Genomic DNA, 18,951 nt, shown 5'->3' on the forward strand with positions numbered 1-18,951 from the left:
CTTGGTCCTGGGAGGCAAGTGCTTTTAACTCATATGTATTAAAATGAGCTGCTGTGAATTCTAAGGAGGTACATTCCTAACCAGGCAGCTTTCTGGGTATAAAAATCTCAGAGAAACAGCTTTAGATCTGTCTGAGCCTAAATAGCCAAGACTCGCCCTTGTTTTGGATGGGCAGGGGGCCATCTCCTAAAGCCACTGCCTAGTGTTATCAGGCCAGGCTATTGCAAGGTTCCCTGACATTCTTAGCATGGTCTAGAAGCTGGGAGGAGTTGGGAGCTCAGAGAGCAGAATCCTGAATCTCCTGGCTCCAGACAACAAGTCTGTTGTGTTGAGCAGTTAGCCCCCAGGGAAGAGAACAGAAAGAGCCCTTCATCCTTGCCCAGAAGCAGGCTCACCCCACTGGGGCGGCTGTAACACTGGGGCTGACCTTCTCACTCTCAGGAGGCTCCTTATTTCCCCTGAAGAGGCTGAGGCTTTGCCACCAGCAGGAGGCTTTTGATTTTCATTAAAAGGGGGAGGTCTACTTGCATTAGTGACAGCTTATTGTGTAGACAAGAACCTCTGCTATAAACTGACAAAACCTGCTGTCAAAACACAGCCAGGTGCAAGGAGGCCAACTCAGTTATAAATTGTCTTTTAAACCCAACTGGTATTTCCTTGGGTGCTTAACTATTCAGTAAAAACAACAGTGTCGGAGAGAAAAGGCCTTGATTTAGTGCACATCTTTCCATTGGTAAATGATCAGAAGGCATTTTTTCATCTCCTTACCCATTTTCTGCCATTATTTATGTGGTTGATGGTGATTTACCTGCTTGCACTCCTTGAGAGTTCCTTCTCATTTCCACTTCAGTGATAGGCTCTGCAAAGGCTGGGACCCTCTGGTTGCAGGAGCCTGGTGGTGAATGGGACACCTTGTTCTTTGTCTACATCATTGTAATATAAAGTTACTATTGTGGTTGGCCTGGAATGACAACCAGAGCACTGAAATCGCTCTGATGGTCTTTGTTCTCATTAAAAATTTCTGTCCACCAGCAATTGAAGTCACTCATGACAAAAGAGTCACGTTCTACTGGTCAAGTTTTTCTTCCACAGGTTACAGAGGCTTTTTGTCTTCTCTCAGGGATGCTAGTCTTATGGTTGGCCTCGATTTTCCTTTTTGACCACATTGAATGGAAATCATTTTTTAAAATGTGGAAATAGGTTCACCAGCAATAAAAGTAATCATGAGCCCCAAAGAAGTAAAAGAAATTGGATCCAAACCCCTTTAAAAAATGCCAAACCCTGTAACCTTTGGCTTTCCAAACAGATTTAAAATTGATTCTGCCATTGGTATTATAGATGATTTTCTTGTATGACTTTTTTTTCTGATTGTAGTTGTATTACCTATATAGTTTGGAATATAAAAAAGCCTATTATAAAATAAAAATGACCCAGAGATAATTTTTAAAATAAATCCTTTCATTTTCCTATACGGATGTATGGTTTACCCTTTTCTCTATCTCCCTTTTCAAAAATAAAAATAATATGTTTTCTGTACCAAGTTCAAGCAATGGCAAAATGTAAAATGTCAAAGCCCTTGTCCTCTTCAGTCTCACCCACCAGAGATAATCCTTCCTTCCACACATTTTTCTGTGCTCTATGGTGTGTATGTGCATTTTCTTTTAAAGCAGAATTGGAATTTTATTATTCAAACTTAAAGTCTTCATCAGGTGTTGGGAAAACTGGACATGTGTCTGTTAAGTTTTAAACCAATTTCTTATACCATATACAAAAATAAGCTCATTTAAATGAGTTTAAGTGTAATGAGATTTGCAAGTAAGGGATTAATATCCAAATTATATAAGGAACTCATACAACTTAACATAAAAAAATCCAATTTAAAAACAGACAGAGGACCTTAATAGACATTTCTCCAAAGAGGACATACAGATAGCCAACAAACATATGAAAAGATGTTCAACATCACTAATCAGGAGGGAAATACAAATTAAAACCACAATGAAATATTACCTCACAATCCTCAAAATGGCTATCATCAATAAATCAATAAATATGAAGTGCTGGTGAGGCTGTAGAGAAAAGGCAACCTTCATGCACTGTTGGTGGGAATAAATATTGGTGCAGCCACTGTGGAAAGCAGTATGAAGTTGCCTCAAAAAGTTGAAAATAAAGTTGCCATATGATATAACAGTTCCACTTTTAGATATTACCCAAAGAAAACATAAACACTTATTTTAAAAGATATATGGACCCCTATGTTCATTGCTCCAGTATTTACAATAACCAAGCTATGGAAGCAACCTAAGTGCCCATCGATAGACAAGTGGATAAAGGAGATGTGGTACATATGTACAATGGAATACTACTCAACCATAAAATACAATGAAATCTTGCCATTTTCGACAACATGGATGGACACAGAGGGTATTGTACTGTGAAATAAGTCAGGCAGAAAGACAAATGCCATGTGATTTCACTATGTGGAATTTAAAAAACAAAACAAATGAGCAAACAAAACAGAAACAGACTCCTACATACAGAGAACAAGCTGATAGTTGCCAAAGGGGAGTTAGGGGGATGGAAATTTTTAAAAAATAGTCTACATTTTACTTTCTTCCTTACTAGCTGTGTGACCTCCTGAAAATTTAAAAAAAAATATGTTAGACTTTTAAAATATCACAGAAAAAAATCAATTTTCTGTACGTGTTATAATTATTTAACAAAAAAATGGATTTTATTTCATTGTGCTCTAGATTGTGATGATTGTTATATTTGCCTGTTTACCCAAAATCCTCACTAGCTGAAGGATAAACACTATTTTTAGTACCTTGTCAATTTTAGAAGAGGGAAATTATAAATCATTTTACTTAGTCTTTATAAAATAAGAAGACTCTTACATTTAACATTCTATAGCAAATATTCATCCGAGAAAGCATACATTACAAAGAACAGTATGAGGAAATATTTAGTATGGTGCATGGACACTTCGCTGTGTGGTTTCCATTATGGTGAGTGTGTGTTTGGTAACCAAGATCCTATGCTCCACTGACCCTGGTGTGAGCTCCTTCAGGCTAGACGTAAAACTGGAGTGATTCAAGAACTTCCTAAGATTTTAGAGTTAGAGCTTTTCTTCAAAAAATAAATGAAAGCAAAACACAAAGTTAATATAGGTAGATAGATAGATAGATAGATAGATATCTTAAGTATTTCCCAAATCCCTTGATATAATTCAAGAGCAATAATTTTAACAGTTGCAAAGATTTCCATAGTACCATAATTTAATTTATTCAGATTGGTGCTGCCCTCCAGTCCCTCCCCCTGTTGGAATAATACACATAATTTCTTTTTTTTTTTCACTTATTTTTATCCAACTTTTTACTTAATTTTATTTTTAAGTGTAATTTATTGATTATGCTATTACAGTTGTCCCATTCTTTTTTCTTCCTTTTACCCTCCTCCTCCCAGTACCCGAATTCCTTCTAGCATTCCCCCCACCCCTTAGTTTATGTCCATGTCGTACATATAAGTTCTTTGTCTGCTCCATTTCCTATACTATTCTTAATATCCCCCTGTCTTTTTTGTACCTACCAGTTATTCTTCTTATTCCCTGTACCTTTACCCCTATCTTTACCCTTCCCCCTCTCCACTGATGTCCCTCCATGTGAATTCCATTTCTGTGATTCTGTTCCTGTTCGAGTTGTTTGCATAGTTTGTTTTGTTTTTGTTTTAGGTTCAGTTAGTGAATAGTTATAGTTTGTTGTCATTTCACTGTCCATAGTTTTGATCTTCTTCTTTTTCTTAGATAAGTCCCTTTAAGATTTCATATAATAAGGGCTTGGTGATGATGAACACCTTGAACTTGACCTTATCTGAGAAGCACTTTATCTGCCCTTCCATTCTAAATGATAGCTTTGCTGGATAGAGCAATCTTGGATGGAGGTCCTTGCCTTTCATGACTTGGAATACTTCTTTCTATCTCCTTCTTGCCTGTAAGGTCTCTTTTGAGAAATCAGCAGATAGTCTTATGGTAACTGCTTTGTAGGTAACACTCTTCTCTTGCTGCTTTTAAGATTCTCTCTTGACTTCTGGCAAGATGGAGGCATAGGTGGACGCACCGTACCTCCATGCACAACCAAGATTAGAACAACAACAATTTAGAGTCAGAATAACACCCAGAACTGATAGAGAATTTATCTGAATGGAAGTCAGACAGCCAAGAAGTTGAAGTAGACCCGTTCATCCAGACCGGTAGGAGGGGCTGAGAGGAGGAGCGAGCGCGGGTCGCAGTGCGCGGAGATCGAGGAGAACTGGGCACATAAGGCTACCGGGAGCGTGTAAGCCTTCTGGGCCGCAGCGGTGGACCCTGAGTACACAAGCAGCGGCTGGCAGACCCAGTGAGGCAGCGATTGTGGACCAGGGCAGAGCGCACAGCGCAACCTAGGATCCCAGAGAAGGTGCTGAGATCCCAGGAGAACGGAGCTACCGCCACTGTTCCCTCCCCCTCCCGCCTCCGCCCCCACATACAATGTCACAATCTAGCGACTGGGGTGCCCAACCCAGGTGAACACCTAAGGCTCTGCCCCTCACCTAAACAGAGCACCCAGACCAGGAAAAAAAAAAAAAAGGAGAGAGAGAGAGAGAGAGAGAGAGAGAGATGTCTCCAACAGAACAGCTCAGTCCCCCAGGACTCATCCTTTTGAGCAACCAAGAAATAGCCAATCTATCAGATGCACAGTTCAAAACATTGGTGATCAGGAAGCTCACGGAATTGGTTGATTTTGGATGCAAATTACATGAAAAAATGCAGGTTACCATAAAAGAGATGAAGGAAGATGCATGGAGAACCAATAGTGAAGGGAAGGAAACTGGGACTCAAAACAATAGAGTGGACCAGAAGGAAGTAAAAAACAACCAAGCAGGAAAGAATGAAGAAATAAGAATTCAAAAAAATGAGGAGAAGGTTAGGAACCTCTAGGACATCTTTAAACGTTCCAACATCCGAATTATAGGGGTACCAGAAGGGGAAGAAGAAAAGCAACAGATATAACACGTATTTGAACAAATAATAAAGGAGAACTTCCCCACTTTGGCAAAGGAAATAGACTTCCAAGAAATCCAGGAAGCTCAGAGAGCCCCAAAGAAGTTGGACCCAAGAAGAAGCACACCAAGGCACATCATAACTACATTAGCCAAGGTAAAAATGAAGGAGAGAATCCTAGAAGCAGCAAGAGATAAGGGGACAGTCACCTACAAAGGAGTTCCCATCAAACTGTCAGCTGATTTCTCAAAAGAGACCTTACAGGCAAAAAGGGGCTGGAAAGAAGTATTCCAAGTCATGAAAGGCAAGGACCTACATCCCAGATTGCCCTATTCAGCAAAGCTATCATTTAGAATGGAAGGGCAGATAAAGTGCTTCTCAGATAAGGTCAAGTTCAAGGAGTTCATCATCACCAAGCCCTTATTATATGAAATGTTAAAGGGACTTATCTAAGAAAAAGAAGATAAAAAAATATGTACAGTAAAATGACAGCAAACTCACAATTATTAACAACCACACCTAAAACAAAAACAAAACCAAAAACAAACTAAGCAAACAACTAGAACAGGAAAAGAACCACAGATATGGAGATCCCATGGAGGGTTAGCAGCTGGGGAGTGGGAGGAGGAGAGAGGGGGGAAAGGTACAGAGAATAGAATGTAGAAAAGGTACAGTAGCATAGAATGTAGGTTGAAAATAGATAGGGGGAGGGTAAGAATAGTATGGGAAATGTAGAAGCTAAAGAAATTATAAGTATGACATATGGACACGACTAAATGGGGGATATGGGTGGGAGAGGGTGTACAGGGTAGAGGGGAGTGAAGGGGGAAATGGGACAACTGTAATAGCATAATCAATAAAATATATTAAAAAAAGATTCTTTATCATTAACCTTGGGTAACTTAATGGTGTGCGTTGGTGTGTTTCTCCTTGGGTCCAACTTGTTTGGAACTCCCTGAGTTTCCTCAACTTGTATTTTTACTTCCTTCACCAGATTGAGGAAGTTTTCCTTCATTATTTGTTCAAATAAATTTTCAATTTCTTTTTCTTGTTCTTCTCCTTCTGGCACCACTAAGATTTGGATGTTGGAATGTTTAAAGTTATCATGGAGGTTCCTAATCCTCTCCTCATTTTTTTCAATTGTTGTTTCTTCATTCTGTTCCAGTTAAATGTTTATTTCTTCCTTTTGTTCCACATAATTGATTCGGGTCCCAGTTTCCTTCCCTTCACTGTTGGTTCCCTGTACATCTTTCTTTATTTCACTTTGTATTGCCTTCACTTCTTCCTTTTTTTTGTGGCCATACTCAATTATTTCTGTGAGCATCCTGATACTAGTGTTTTGAACTCTGCAACTGACAGATTGGCTGTCTCTTTGTTACTTAGTTCTTTTTCTGGAGTTTTGATCTGTTCTTTCATTTGGGCCATATTTCATTGTCTTGGCACACCTGTTACATTGTAAGGGGTACAGCCTCAGGTATTCGCCAGGACGGAGCAACCCACTTCCCAGCATTGTGGTGCAGTCTGGATGAATGTTTCTTCTTTAATTCCTTGGTTGTTAAACTTTCATACAGTTCAATTTTCTGGCAGTTCTTGTTGTTTTTTGTTTTTAAATTGGTTGTTTCCTTCTTCCCATTGTGTGCGGAGGCAAAGTGTATCTGCCTACATCTCCATCTTGGCTAGAACTCTGTTCTTTGGAAAGTGCAGGCAGCTGTAGCATGATCATCCAGACATCCTCAAGGAAAAGTAAACATTATTTGTAAGACAGTTGCCTATTCTACTAATTTGACAGTTCCATAAATAGATTTTGTTTTCTTTTTTCTCTGCCCAAAGGTCTCCACCACTCTAGCCCGTATGTGTATATATATTCCAATCTTCTTTTAAAACATTTATATGTGAATACATTAGAAATAACTTTTCCCATCTAGCCTTCTGCACTTCACTATTTTCATTGCTCCAGAGCTCTCTGATTCTTCCCTTTCTTTGATTTACTTCTTACATTGCCAAGTCCTTATAATCTCATGTACAAATTTGTTAATTTTCTAATTTTTTTCCTAGTGCCTCCCCCAGTTTTTCTATTTGACTTTGACTAGTGCAATAGCTAATTGGTCTTTTAGCCACCAAACCGTCCCCTCTTCCATCATTGTTTATATCAACGTAAGTGAATCTTCACAAAACACAGCTCAGATCCATCCTCACCAGAAAACTTTTTCTCATTACAGTGCTTTTGGAATAAACTCTGTGGCCTGCTAAAACTCTTTGGCCTGATATTTCAGGTTGTCAGCTTACATTCCCCCAAGGTACCTATTTAACTCTGTTCTCTAGCACTCCTAAGCATGTGCCCAACCATAATTACCAGTCAACAAATATTTGTGAGCTTTCCCACCAGCTTTCCTTTGTGTGTACCCTTTTCTCTCCTTGGAATGCTTTCCTTTCTCTTTATGAGCAAGTATCATGACCTGTTGTTCCTATTTGTATATGTCTCATACATCCCCTACCTCACCCCCAGAAACAAGAGTTATGTCTGACTCATCCTTGTCTTATGTGCTATGATTTACATGGTAGATGCTTAGGCCTCATTATTCTATACAGCAGCCACTAAGCCACCTGTGGTTATTAAGCTCTTGAAAAATATCTAGCTCTGACCATTGTGGCTCAGTTGGTTGGGATATCATCCACAAAGCAAAAGGTTGACAGTTCAATTCCTGGTCGGGGCACATGCCTAGGTTGTGAGTTTGGTCCCTGGTCAGGGTTCATATGATAGGCAACCAGTTGATGTTTCTCTCTCACATCGATGATGCCTTCCCTCTCTTTCTCCCTCCTTTCCCCTCTTTCTAAAAATAAAAATAAATAAAAATAAAATCTTTTAAATATTTTTAGAAAGAAAAATATCTAGTGCACCTGGAGAGCTGAATTTTTTATTTAATTTAATCTCAATTTAAATTAAAATCTAATAATCCAGTTATTGTTTGTAGTAACTTGTATATGTGAATGCATCCACTTTTTTGGCTGTAAATTTCATGAAATCAAATTACAGACCAAGTGTTTCTAATTAAAATTGAACATCCAAAATTGAGATGAACTGTGGAAACACATCAGATTTAGAAGAACTTAATACAAAAAATGAAGGTGGTAGATCTCATTACTCACTTTTGAAATATTGATTACATGTTGAAATGATGATATTTTTGATACATCATATGCCCAATAAAATATATTATTAAGCCCTGGCTGGTGTGGCTCAGCAGTTGACTGTCAGCCTGTGAATCAAAGGGTTGCTGGTTTGATTCCCAGTCAGGGCACATGTCTAGTTTGTGGGCCAGGCTCTCAGTGGGGGGGAATGTGAGCAGCAACCATACATTGGTTTTTCTCTCCTTCTCTTTCTCTCTCCCTTCCCCTCTCTAAAAAATAAATAAATAAAACCTTTTATATATATATATATATATATATATATATATATATATAATTGAGATTAATTTTAGCTGCTATGTCTTACTTTTTAAACATGACAGTTAGAACATTTTAAACAACAATTATGGCTTGAGTATATCCCTACTGAGCAGCATTGCTCTAAAGCTATTAGTTGAATTAAAATCTGAGTGATGTGCCTTAAAATCCCCCACCAAACAGGTACAGTGAAATCACTTATACTTTTGTCAAACATATGAATGAAGACAGAGCTGGACATTGCTTAGCCTCCCTTCACTCTGCTGGGGCAGCATGGATGCTCTAGCCCTCGGGTGGGAGAGCTTGGTCCTTGACAACACTCGGAACAGGTGAATGAATTACGAGCCTCACATTGGCTCTTCATTTCAACTCCCAGGCGACCTGTTCCCTGAGGTACTAAGAAGCAGCACACTGATACCTGTGAATCTCACAGCCTTTCTGTGTCTGCTTCTTTACTTCTTGGGGAAAGTGTTCAGCAGCCAGTAAAGGCAAAATCATGGGCAGCAGTGGCAGCGACAAGGACGGAGAAGTTGGGCAATGGCCATTCTCATACAGTGTCCTGGAAACAGGTAGGACTCGACTCAAGCTCCCAGACTTGCTCGTGACCCTGGAATTTAGAACAGCAGGTTATTGTGTCATCTTGGAAAATGCTACTTCTTTCCAAGCCAATGCCTTCAAGTTGCCAAAGGCCACACAGCAAATGATGGAAAACTTTTAAGTCTTGGAGGGAAAATGCTGTAGTCACAAAACTGAGGAAACTTGGTATGATGTAAGAGACTCTGTCATTAGAGCTCAGTGTTTTAGCTGTTTTAGCACTGAGAAAACCAGGTGGTTTATTACAGGAAAAACTTGTAGGCTTCTTTTAGTACAGATTATATAATATTATCAACATAATTCTAAGGCCCATTAAGGTATTTGGTCTCAGCCCTGGTTGGCGTGGCTCTATGGACTCAGTGCCGGCCCACAAACCAAGGGATTTCCAGTTCGATTCCCAGTCAGGGCACATGTCTGGGTTGCAGGCCATGTCCTCAGTGGGGGCACGTGTGCAAATCAACCACATATTGATGTTTCTCTCCCCATCTTCCTCCCTTCCCCATCTGTAAAAATAAATAAATAAAGTCTTTATTTTTAAAAAAGATATTCAGTCTCAGTGGTGCCTATAAGCATCTACATTTAATGGTCATTCAAGAAAACGGAGACTAGTTCTTTTGCAAATTCCAGAGAAATTATATGTTCAAATTATGAGTGCTATAAGATCCTGGGTTCCTTTTATTTCCCCTGTGTTTTTTCAACCCTCCCCCAAGGATATGTTTATTTATTTTAAAGAGAGAGGAAGGGGTGGAGGTGGGGGGAGAGAGAGAGAAGAAAGAAACATTGATCAGTCTCCTCCAATATGAGCCCTGACTGGGGGTTGAATCCATGACCTTGGGTCCACGGGATGACATTCCAACTGACTGAGCCACCTGGCCAGGGTACTTGGTTCTTTTATATCAGTCAAAGCAGTTGCCATAATATGCTGTGCTTTGGGGGTTCTAGTAATTTTGCTCTTGTTTTTGTCTGTGGTTGGCCTCACTTTCTAAGTGACTAAACACTTTGTCAGAGATCCTTAGAGGTACAACGCTCAGTTCCCTGGCCTCATTTGGGGCAAGGCCTGCAATGCCAATGAGCCACCAGAGTCACTCACTGTTTATCGGAGCACCTGGCCCTTCCCAGAGGCTCCTCAATGTGGTGTACTGCTTGGCAGTCACAAGACACAGGGTCCATCCTCCTAAACAGATGTTGGTAACTGAGACATTGTATTTATATAGGAATTCTGTTTGACACTTTCTTTTTTTTTTTTTAAATATATTTTATTGATTATGCTATTACAGTTGTCCCATTTCCCCCTTCACTCCCCTCCCCCCTGTGCCCCCTCTCCCACCCACCTTCCCCCCCTTTAGTCCATGTCCATATGTAATACTTATAAGTTCTTTAGCTTCTACATTTCCCGTACTATTCTTGCCCTCCCCCGATCTATTTTCAACCTACATTCTATGCTACTTATTCTCTATACCTTTTCCCCCTCTCTCCTCCTCCCATCCCTACTGCTAGCCCCCCCTTGTGCCCTCTATTTCTGTGGTTCTGTTCCTATTCTAGTTGTTTACTTAGTTTCTTTTGGTTTTGCTTTAGGTGTGGTTGTTAATAATTGTGAGTTTGCTGTCCTTTTACTATACATGTCTTTTCTTTATCTTCTATTCTTAGATAAGTCCCTTTAGCATTTCATAAAGTAAGGGCTTGGTGATGATGAACTCCTTTAATTTGACCTTATCTGAAAAGCACTTTATCTTCTCTTCCATTCTAAATGAGAGCTTTGCTGGATAGAGCAATCTGGGATGTAGGTCCTTGTCTTTCATGACTTGGAATATTTCTTTCCAGCCCCTTCTTGCCTGTAAGGTCTCTTTGGAGAAATCAGCTGACAGTCTGATGGGAACTCCTTTGTAGGTTACTGTCCCCTTATCTCTTGCTGCTTCTAGGATTCTCTCCTTCGTTTTTACCTTGGCTAATGTAATTATGATGTGCCTTGGTGTGTTTCTTCTTGGGTCCAACTTCTTTGGGGCTCTCTGCGCTCCTTGGATTTCTTGGAAGACTGTTCCCTTTGCCAGTTTGGGGAAGTTCTCCTTTATTATTTGTTCAAATAACTTTTCCACTTGTTGGTCTTCCCCTTCTGGTACCCCTATAATTCGGATGTTGGAACGTTTAAAGGTGTCCTCGATGGTCTTAAGCTTTTCTTCGATTTTTTGAATTCTTATTTCATCATGCTCTCCTGCTTGGTTGATTCTATCTTCTTTCTGGTCCACTGTGTTGTTTTGAGATTCAGATTCCTTCCTTTCACAATTGGCTCTTCTCCATGTGTCTTCCTGCATCCCTTTTATGGTAATCTGCATTTTTTCATGTAATTTGGATCCAAAATCCACCAGTTCCGTGAGCTTCCTGATCACCAGTGTTTTGAACTGTGCATCTGATAGATTGGCTATTTCCTGGTCACTCAAAAGGATGAGTCCTGGGGGTCTGATCTGTTCTGCTGGAAACATCTCTTACGTCTTTCCCCGTCTCTCCTATTATTTTACTTATTTATTTATTTTTTCTCCGGTCTGGTCGCTCTTGTTCCGGTAGGGGGCGGAGCCTTAGGTGTTCACCGGTGCTGGGCGCCCCAGTCTCTAGCTTGTGACGTTATATGTGGGGGCAGGGGCAGGATCGGGGACAGGAGGGATCAATGGCGACCCTTCCGTTCTCCTGGAGTCAGACACTTCCCTGGGCTTCTGGGCTGTGAGCTCTGCCCTGATCCCCAGTCGCTGCCCCACTTATTCCCCCAGCCGCCGCTTGCGTACTCAGGGATCACCGCTACACCGCTGCGCTCGCTCCTGCGTCCCGGATTGCTGTCGCGCCGATTCTGCACCAAATTTCCCCCGACCTACACGCGCCTGCGACCCGCGCCAGCCCCACGCCTGCTCGCTCGGCTCGTAGTCCCCTACCAGTCTGGATGTGCGGGTCTACTTCAACTTCTTGGCTGTCTGTTTTCCATTTAGATAAATCCTCTGACAGTTCTGATATTATGACTGCAAATCATTGTTGTAAATTATTGTTGCTCTGTTCTTGGTTGTGTGACGAGGTACAGTGCGCCCACCTATTCCTCCATCTTGCCGGAAGTCGACACTTTCCAAATGTATAGGCCTTTTCACAGCCTGAGGCACCATGATGAAACAGGAGGCATTTCCCTTTGGTGCCCCAAATGAAAGCTCTGTGTCTTCCCCCTTCTCTCTCCCTTCCGAAAACTGACTTCCAGAAAGAAGTCAAACCTCATTCACAGTAGTCTAAGACGAGACTTGAAGTAAACAATGAGGACGAAAGTGTTTCCTCTTCCTCGAAGATTTTCTTTGTAACCGTGGAGAGAAATCCAATATTTGCTTGGGGACTAAGGATAAACCTATTGTTCTGCCTTTTGGAACAGAAGGAAAGGAAGCTGGAACCACTAGTTTTGAAGTCTTTTTGGCTCAGGCCAGTTGACAGAGATGGTTGGTAGGGGCCTGTGCACACACGGGTTTTAATAAAGAGATAAGGCTGGGTGCTTTCTAGAAGCATAGCTTTGCAGGCTGAGGTTAGAGGCTCTCAGGGCCACCTAGCCCAGTTATGCTGAGACCTGTTTATAAGAATCATCCAGGAAGCTGTTTAAAACTATCGATCTTGGACTTACTCAGCCCACACGTGTTGAATGAGGATCTCAATAAGTAAGCCCAGACCAATAGATAGGTTATACAATTATGTCGTACTATAGGATATATTCTGTCAAAAGAATTTTCCTTCATTTCTCAGTACAATCCAAACTCTTAGAATCCTTCAGTTTTATATTCTTCCTGAGAAGTCCAAGGGTTTGGCTTTGTAGTTTAGTTTATAGGTTCAACCAATGTGCCAAGCATTGTGTTGGGCAGTGAGCATACAAAGCACTGACCATGAGCTCATGGCCTGTGGGGATGTCTACAAATCAACCTCTGTTAAAGATGCACACAAGGGCCTCTGCCTTGAGTTGGGATGTGGAAGTGCAGAGGTCAACTTCCTGTGTTTGCCATGCTCAGTGGAGCCTGAGACTGAATGTATTAGAAGACAACATGCTTGCAGGCTGGGGACCTGGCTGCACTCACTCAGTCACAAGTTGGCCAGCTCATTGTGCAAGGGAACCAGGGCGATTGTCCTCAAGGTGCAAAGTCTGGTGGGCCATGTTTGGACATAGGAGCCTTATCTGTCACTAAGGTATTTTGTGTTTTTATCAGGGTCACTTTTATTCCAGATCAGCTTGGTTCTATCCTTGTGTTAGCTTTTACAAGAACTAATAAGGAGATTATAAATGAATACAGCAGAGAGCTCTGAGCAGTGATGACTTTAATCTAATTAACAACTGCTCTTTTTCCTGAAACTGTTCTTCAGTGGACAAAAATGTGCTTTGTGTGCACAATAATGTGAACATCACTTTCCAGGACTTTTCATGAACGTATATCATGCATATACACACCCCTCTTTCCTGTATATCTAACTGAATGTCTTGCATAGGAAATGCTGGGTTTTATTGCATCGAGCAGGCTGATATATTTTTTGGTGTGAATGAATGCGAGTGTGTGTAGAGATTAGTGTGGGCCTTCGCCTTTAGAGAGGTACAGCAACTCCTCTCTTGAGATGGAAATAAATTAAATAATAAATACCAGGTCACTAAAACAACAAAGGAAGAAAAGGAATTAGTCCAGCAAAAAAGTGTCTAGTACCTTCTGAAGCATTTAAACTAAGGATATTTCCTCTATCCTCTTATTTGCTTTCAAAAGCAAATCCCAACTAGAGTCCCCGGCCTTTCCCTTCACTTTATCCCCCTGCTGACACAGAGCTGGGGAGTGTCAGAAGCACAGCCAGGAGGCGGCCAGCCAGAAAGTATATCACAGGTCGAGGTAACAGTCGGTGATTGTCAAACTGCAGAAGTCCAAATGTGTGTTTAAAAATTCATATCATACACGTATCTCTGTATGACAGTTGTCTGTAATTTATTGGTGCTCAGTAATGGGTGTCTTCAGCTCATTCAACAGAAGACCCCATCTTTCCAGGTCAGTCCTCTGGCTTGGTTCTTTGGGAGTTCAGTGGTTGCTGCTTTTGATCCAGTGTAGTTATAACCACCACCATCACATTCTAAGTGGGGTCCAGACAATTTGATGCGTAAAATACAAGGTTGCATTATTTTGAGGTTAATGAGCAATAGTGGAGGCTGCTGGTTGGAGGAGGATAGTCAATTGTGTTATAGCCACTTTGCTGTTTTTCAGAACACTCTGTAGTAAAGTGTTGTTCTGTGAGCTTAATCCTCTGTTGGATAAAGGAGAAATTGATACAGTAGATGCAGCTTTGGAGGCAGCCCTACATCACTAAGGTGTGTGGCTGTGGGCAAGCCGCTTGCCTTCTGTGAACCCTCACTGCTTCCTTAGGGAGTGAGGGGAGCTGGCCTGGGGGATGGCCAGACTTGCTTTGTGATTTATGTCACTACATACTATGCTTGGTACCTCCCTGTGGCCTGAGCTCCAGGAGTACCTGGAATCCTCAGAGAGGAGGAATGTCGGGATCTACTTTTCCTGTGTCTTCCTTTCCTCCCTGGGAACCTGTTGAATTGCCCACGGGCAGAAAACTCCCCCTCAATTTGGAGTGGCTTTGGGAGACTTTTTCTATGTTTCATCCTAAGTGGCGTTTTAAAATGTATACTGCAAAGAGACCCTGTTTGTGCATTTCTTTTCTCTCCCACCGGAAAAAATGATATTTGAAAGGTTATTAGGAGAAATCTTAAGTAATGATCAATTTTCAAGAGCATGTATGCTGGTTGGTCACTGAAGAATAGGCATTTGCTTGTAAATCAGATCAATTATTCACAGATATTAACCTATTTGACCCACAGAAGATGAAAACAAATTCTAGAGTTTTAATGTCTTGAAATTCCTGCAAATCAACAAGAACTTCAGGTGACTTTTTTCATGGACAATAGCAACTATTATTTCTAGGATACATTTGGGGACAGAAAAGTAAGTACGTACTTGTTTATGTCTGCTGTCTAATGACCTTGGGGGAAGTCCACTGAGTTCTAGATTGCCTTTTGAAGGAAGGGGAAACACTGAGGCCAAATGCTTCAGAAGGAGCACCTTGTGTTTTTTTAACACTATTTTATATTTAAGTCATTAGAGTATTACCACTTCAAAAAATAAAAACAAGCAGAGCCAGTAATGAAATGTTTATGAGAATAGCTCCAGTGGTCACAGCACAGCTTGCTGCAGAATGGGGCTGTGTTCCTTACATCGAGAAAGTAAAACCTATTCAGGGTGGGGGATGAGGCATAACAAGAAATGATCAAACCCAGATGCTTTCCTAAAATTATATTTTCAGTGCATTTATAAGTCTCTTACAAAGTGTGCTACATGCTAAAAATATTTTCCTTTGTAGGTCGAAGGAAATTTCAAGCTGCATTGAGGGCTACATAGATCAGGTGGTTTTTCTTAAAAGTGTTAAGGGCATCCTGGTTGTTATTAGCCCCAACTTTCCAATGTGACATTATTTATGACAAAAAGCTTCACAATTCAATTCTTTAATTTCAGCAACTTTATTGGCTTAAAAATGCATGGGAGGGAGGCCACAGTCAATACGTGAGAAATGGGAACAAGTGATAATAGGATTGGACTGGAGAGAGCACCTCTATCCCCCTGGCCTGGTTCCCTGGGGAGAAGTCGCCTGCATGTCTCAGCCTTTTCAACAAGTGTTCCCTCTCCTTTTCTCTCTGTGTCCTTTTCCTTTTTCCTCATTCGTGTGTGCTGTCACTTTTCATTATTCTGTGAAGCCAAGCAAAGATACATTCTCTTTAAGACTCTCGTTGGTCATATTTATTACAAAGTGGGCTTCTCCTGAGTTCTCAATAGGTCTCTTCTCAAACTGTAGTTTCCATCACTGACATTGACTTTGTAATTGAGGGATATCTGCTAGGGTTTGGCTAAATGCTTCTGCTAAATGCTTTCAGTAAATTAAGCTGTAAATGGGTCAATCCAAGAATGAATAGGTTGTGTAACTCTATATTAAATTGTGTTTTTTATTTAATTCTTTCCTTCCCCCTCCCCCATATACTGGATATACTATTTCACATATTAGAACTTCCATAATGAAAGAAAGGCTATTATTTTGTTGAGTAGAGTCTGTACTAAGTGATTTAAACATAATAGTTACTTACTTTACCTAGTCACAGTTGTATAAAATAGACATTGTTGTTGTTTTTATACCCATTTTATAGATGAGAAAACTAAAAAGCAAATCTGAATAACTTGAAAGCCCAAGTCATTAAATATTACATTGGTTTTAACTGCATGTAGCTACTATTAGGACTTCAGATGTTTTTGCATCTAGCACCTGGTCATGCTGATACCTTCGGAGAACAATATAGATACACGTCAAATTTTATTATTATGAACTTTTTGTAAAAACAGTTGTTTTATTGTTTTGAGTGCATGGGACCTGAATTGAAAAGGAATGATGTCCTCTATAATAAGGCAGACAGGAAAGAGAACTTGCTTCTTCACATCCATCAGTTCTTTGGGAAGGGGCAGACACTAGTTTGCAGTGCCACCCAATGGCATTGTATCTGTGTGGTAGTCAGGTGATGCTTTTTATTACAATGTCACAACTCAGTAGAGACCTTTGAAACTTTACTTAGGTTCAAAATACAAGAAAACCTTTTGTTTCAGAAGGGAATGAGCATTTACTGATCTATGTACCTCTGGCTTCCTGGGCCATCTTATTTCATCCTCAAAGATAGCATTATCTTCATTTCACAGGCCAGAGAGGTTGTGTGACATGCCCAAAGTCACACAGCTTCTTGGTGGCAAGGACAGAGGGTACCTGGGTCTGAGTTCTTATCACACATGGCTTTGTGCAGAAACAGCTTAGCTACATTCTTAGGACAGCACTTAAAAACAACAACAGCATCTTTGTTTGTACATTAGCATGATTTCCAATGTCCTTAAACCAGAGAGTCAGACAGTGAAATAAGAAATACTCAAATAGCAGGCAAACCTAAAACAGACCATAATGTTTACACTATAAATTAAAATCCAGCCCTTGCTGATATGGCTAATGGATTGAGAGCTAGCCTGCAAACCAAAGAGTCTCCAGTTTGATTCCCAGTCAGGGCACATGCCTGGGTTGTGGGTCAGGTCCTTGGTAGCAGGTGTTCAAGAGGCAACCACACATTGATGTTTCTCTCCCTCTATTTCTCCCTCCCTTCCCCTTTCTCTAAAAATAATAAATAAAATCTTCTAAAAAATTGAAATCCATAATTAGAAAAACAGTCAAAAAGGACCAGAAGATGTTAGGTTTGAGAGACTAATATACCTAATATTAATATAAATATAAATTAACTGAGTAGATGATTAAATTCTGCATATTTAGGAGGTGTTTAGGTTGAGTCTAATAAAGCTCTAATGTTCTTTGTGCTGCTTTTCCATCTCTCACACTACCGAACACAAAAGCTGTGTTGTATGCAGAATGGCTGGGTTTATCCCTAGCAGAAAGTAGTTATGTTTGGTATCTAAAGAACAATAAGAGTTTGCTGCTTGGCTAATCAGTGCTGGATTGAGTTCACATTCCTGGCTCCTACTCTCACCTACACACAAGGGGGTGGAAGTAGAGCTAAGGGAGGGAGGACAGATCCTTTTTTCACAGAGAGACAGGGAGATGTCAGCTGGGTTTTCCTAATATGGACACAGCCAGGCCTGGGTAGCATTAAACACTGATTTAATACTGCTGGAGGACATGTCCTACAAAAGTTAAAGAGATTAGCAGCCAATCAATTCTGGCCCTTCCCATTGTTTTCCTGGAACGCCTCTTATATGGATCTAAATGTTTGGTGAACAAACATTCTGGAAGATAGCTTTTTCATATATTATTTTTATTTGGGGCAGCCTCCCACCCACCCGCCAATTGTGATAGATTTTACTTTTCTTATTCTGTGTATGTGTGATCTTCTGAATAGAGGTAGGATGATTTAGGCTCATTCTTCTTGGTTGCAAATTGTGTCTTCATTGGATACTTTTGGGAGGCCAGATGACAGTCAACCCAGTCTGAATGCCGAAGTTTTTAAAAATAGACATTTCTGATGCCTGGCCTCCAGTGAAGGCAACATGAAGCAAGGGCTCTGCATATGCATAGACGTATAGACACCACACCCACTTCATCTGAGGGAATAACCAAAGGACGCTAGATATGAGTGGTTGCTTTCCACACTTGTGAAATGTCAACATATATGTTTGTGATTTTAATTAATTATTAAGTAATATCTTTTGTAAGGCATTTCCAGAGTAGTTTTCCTATAGTATCAATGCACTGTGTCTTTTCTAAATAAGAAAGCACATTTGGTTAGAGCATGTGTTCAAGACTCAGAGGAAGTTCAACCTGGGTTGCATCCTGCATGGCTTTTGCACACAGCAAAGGGTTTTTTTTTTTTTTTTTTGCATTGGTACACACTGTCCTTTAATCCTAACCATTAATCTTCCAAATGCAAAATGTTTCCAGGGTATGGGTGGCAGCTGCTGACATGATTAGAACTTGTCTACCAGTGATAAGTGGGCACTATCACTGCATGTACACAGCCTTCCAGGTCAACACTAAATTCAGGTTACCTGAAGGCAAGGATCTATTGCCCAGGACCTAGAACCATATTAACCACGAACCTACAAAATACTCTAAAAAGTCAAATATTCATTCATCCTTGCCTCCTGGGTGATATTGAGATCTTACACATCTTTGTAGTTCTTTTGTGTGTATGTGCCCAGAAGTTTATTCCTAAGTGTAAGCTATCAGAAACACTATCCTGGGTAAGCTTGACAGCCCAGCTCATCCATCGCTGCATCTGCTATCTGCCCAAAGGGACTTCCTGC

At 40.6% G+C, this 18,951-nt stretch overlaps 1 protein-coding gene across 8 annotated transcripts in view; it reads left to right on the plus strand.

Moving 5' to 3' along the window:
- Nucleotides 1-18,951, plus strand: part of LOC114512547 (aminopeptidase O (putative)) — a 439,198-nt gene that overhangs the window by 330,691 nt on the left and 89,556 nt on the right. Inside the window, exon 12 of one of the 8 annotated variants that reach the window (XM_036021473.1) lies at nt 15,628-16,526. The exons of the other annotated variants lie outside the window; for them this stretch is intronic. Coding sequence (XP_035877366.1) covers nt 15,628-15,696 — 69 coding nt within the window. The 3' untranslated portion in view covers nt 15,697-16,526. Of the gene's footprint in view, nt 1-15,627; nt 16,527-18,951 lie in introns of those variants that run through there. 8 annotated transcript variants of the gene reach the window in all.

This window comes from Phyllostomus discolor, chromosome 3, assembly GCF_004126475.2.
Source record: "Phyllostomus discolor isolate MPI-MPIP mPhyDis1 chromosome 3, mPhyDis1.pri.v3, whole genome shotgun sequence".
NCBI lineage: Eukaryota > Metazoa > Chordata > Mammalia > Chiroptera > Phyllostomidae > Phyllostomus > Phyllostomus discolor.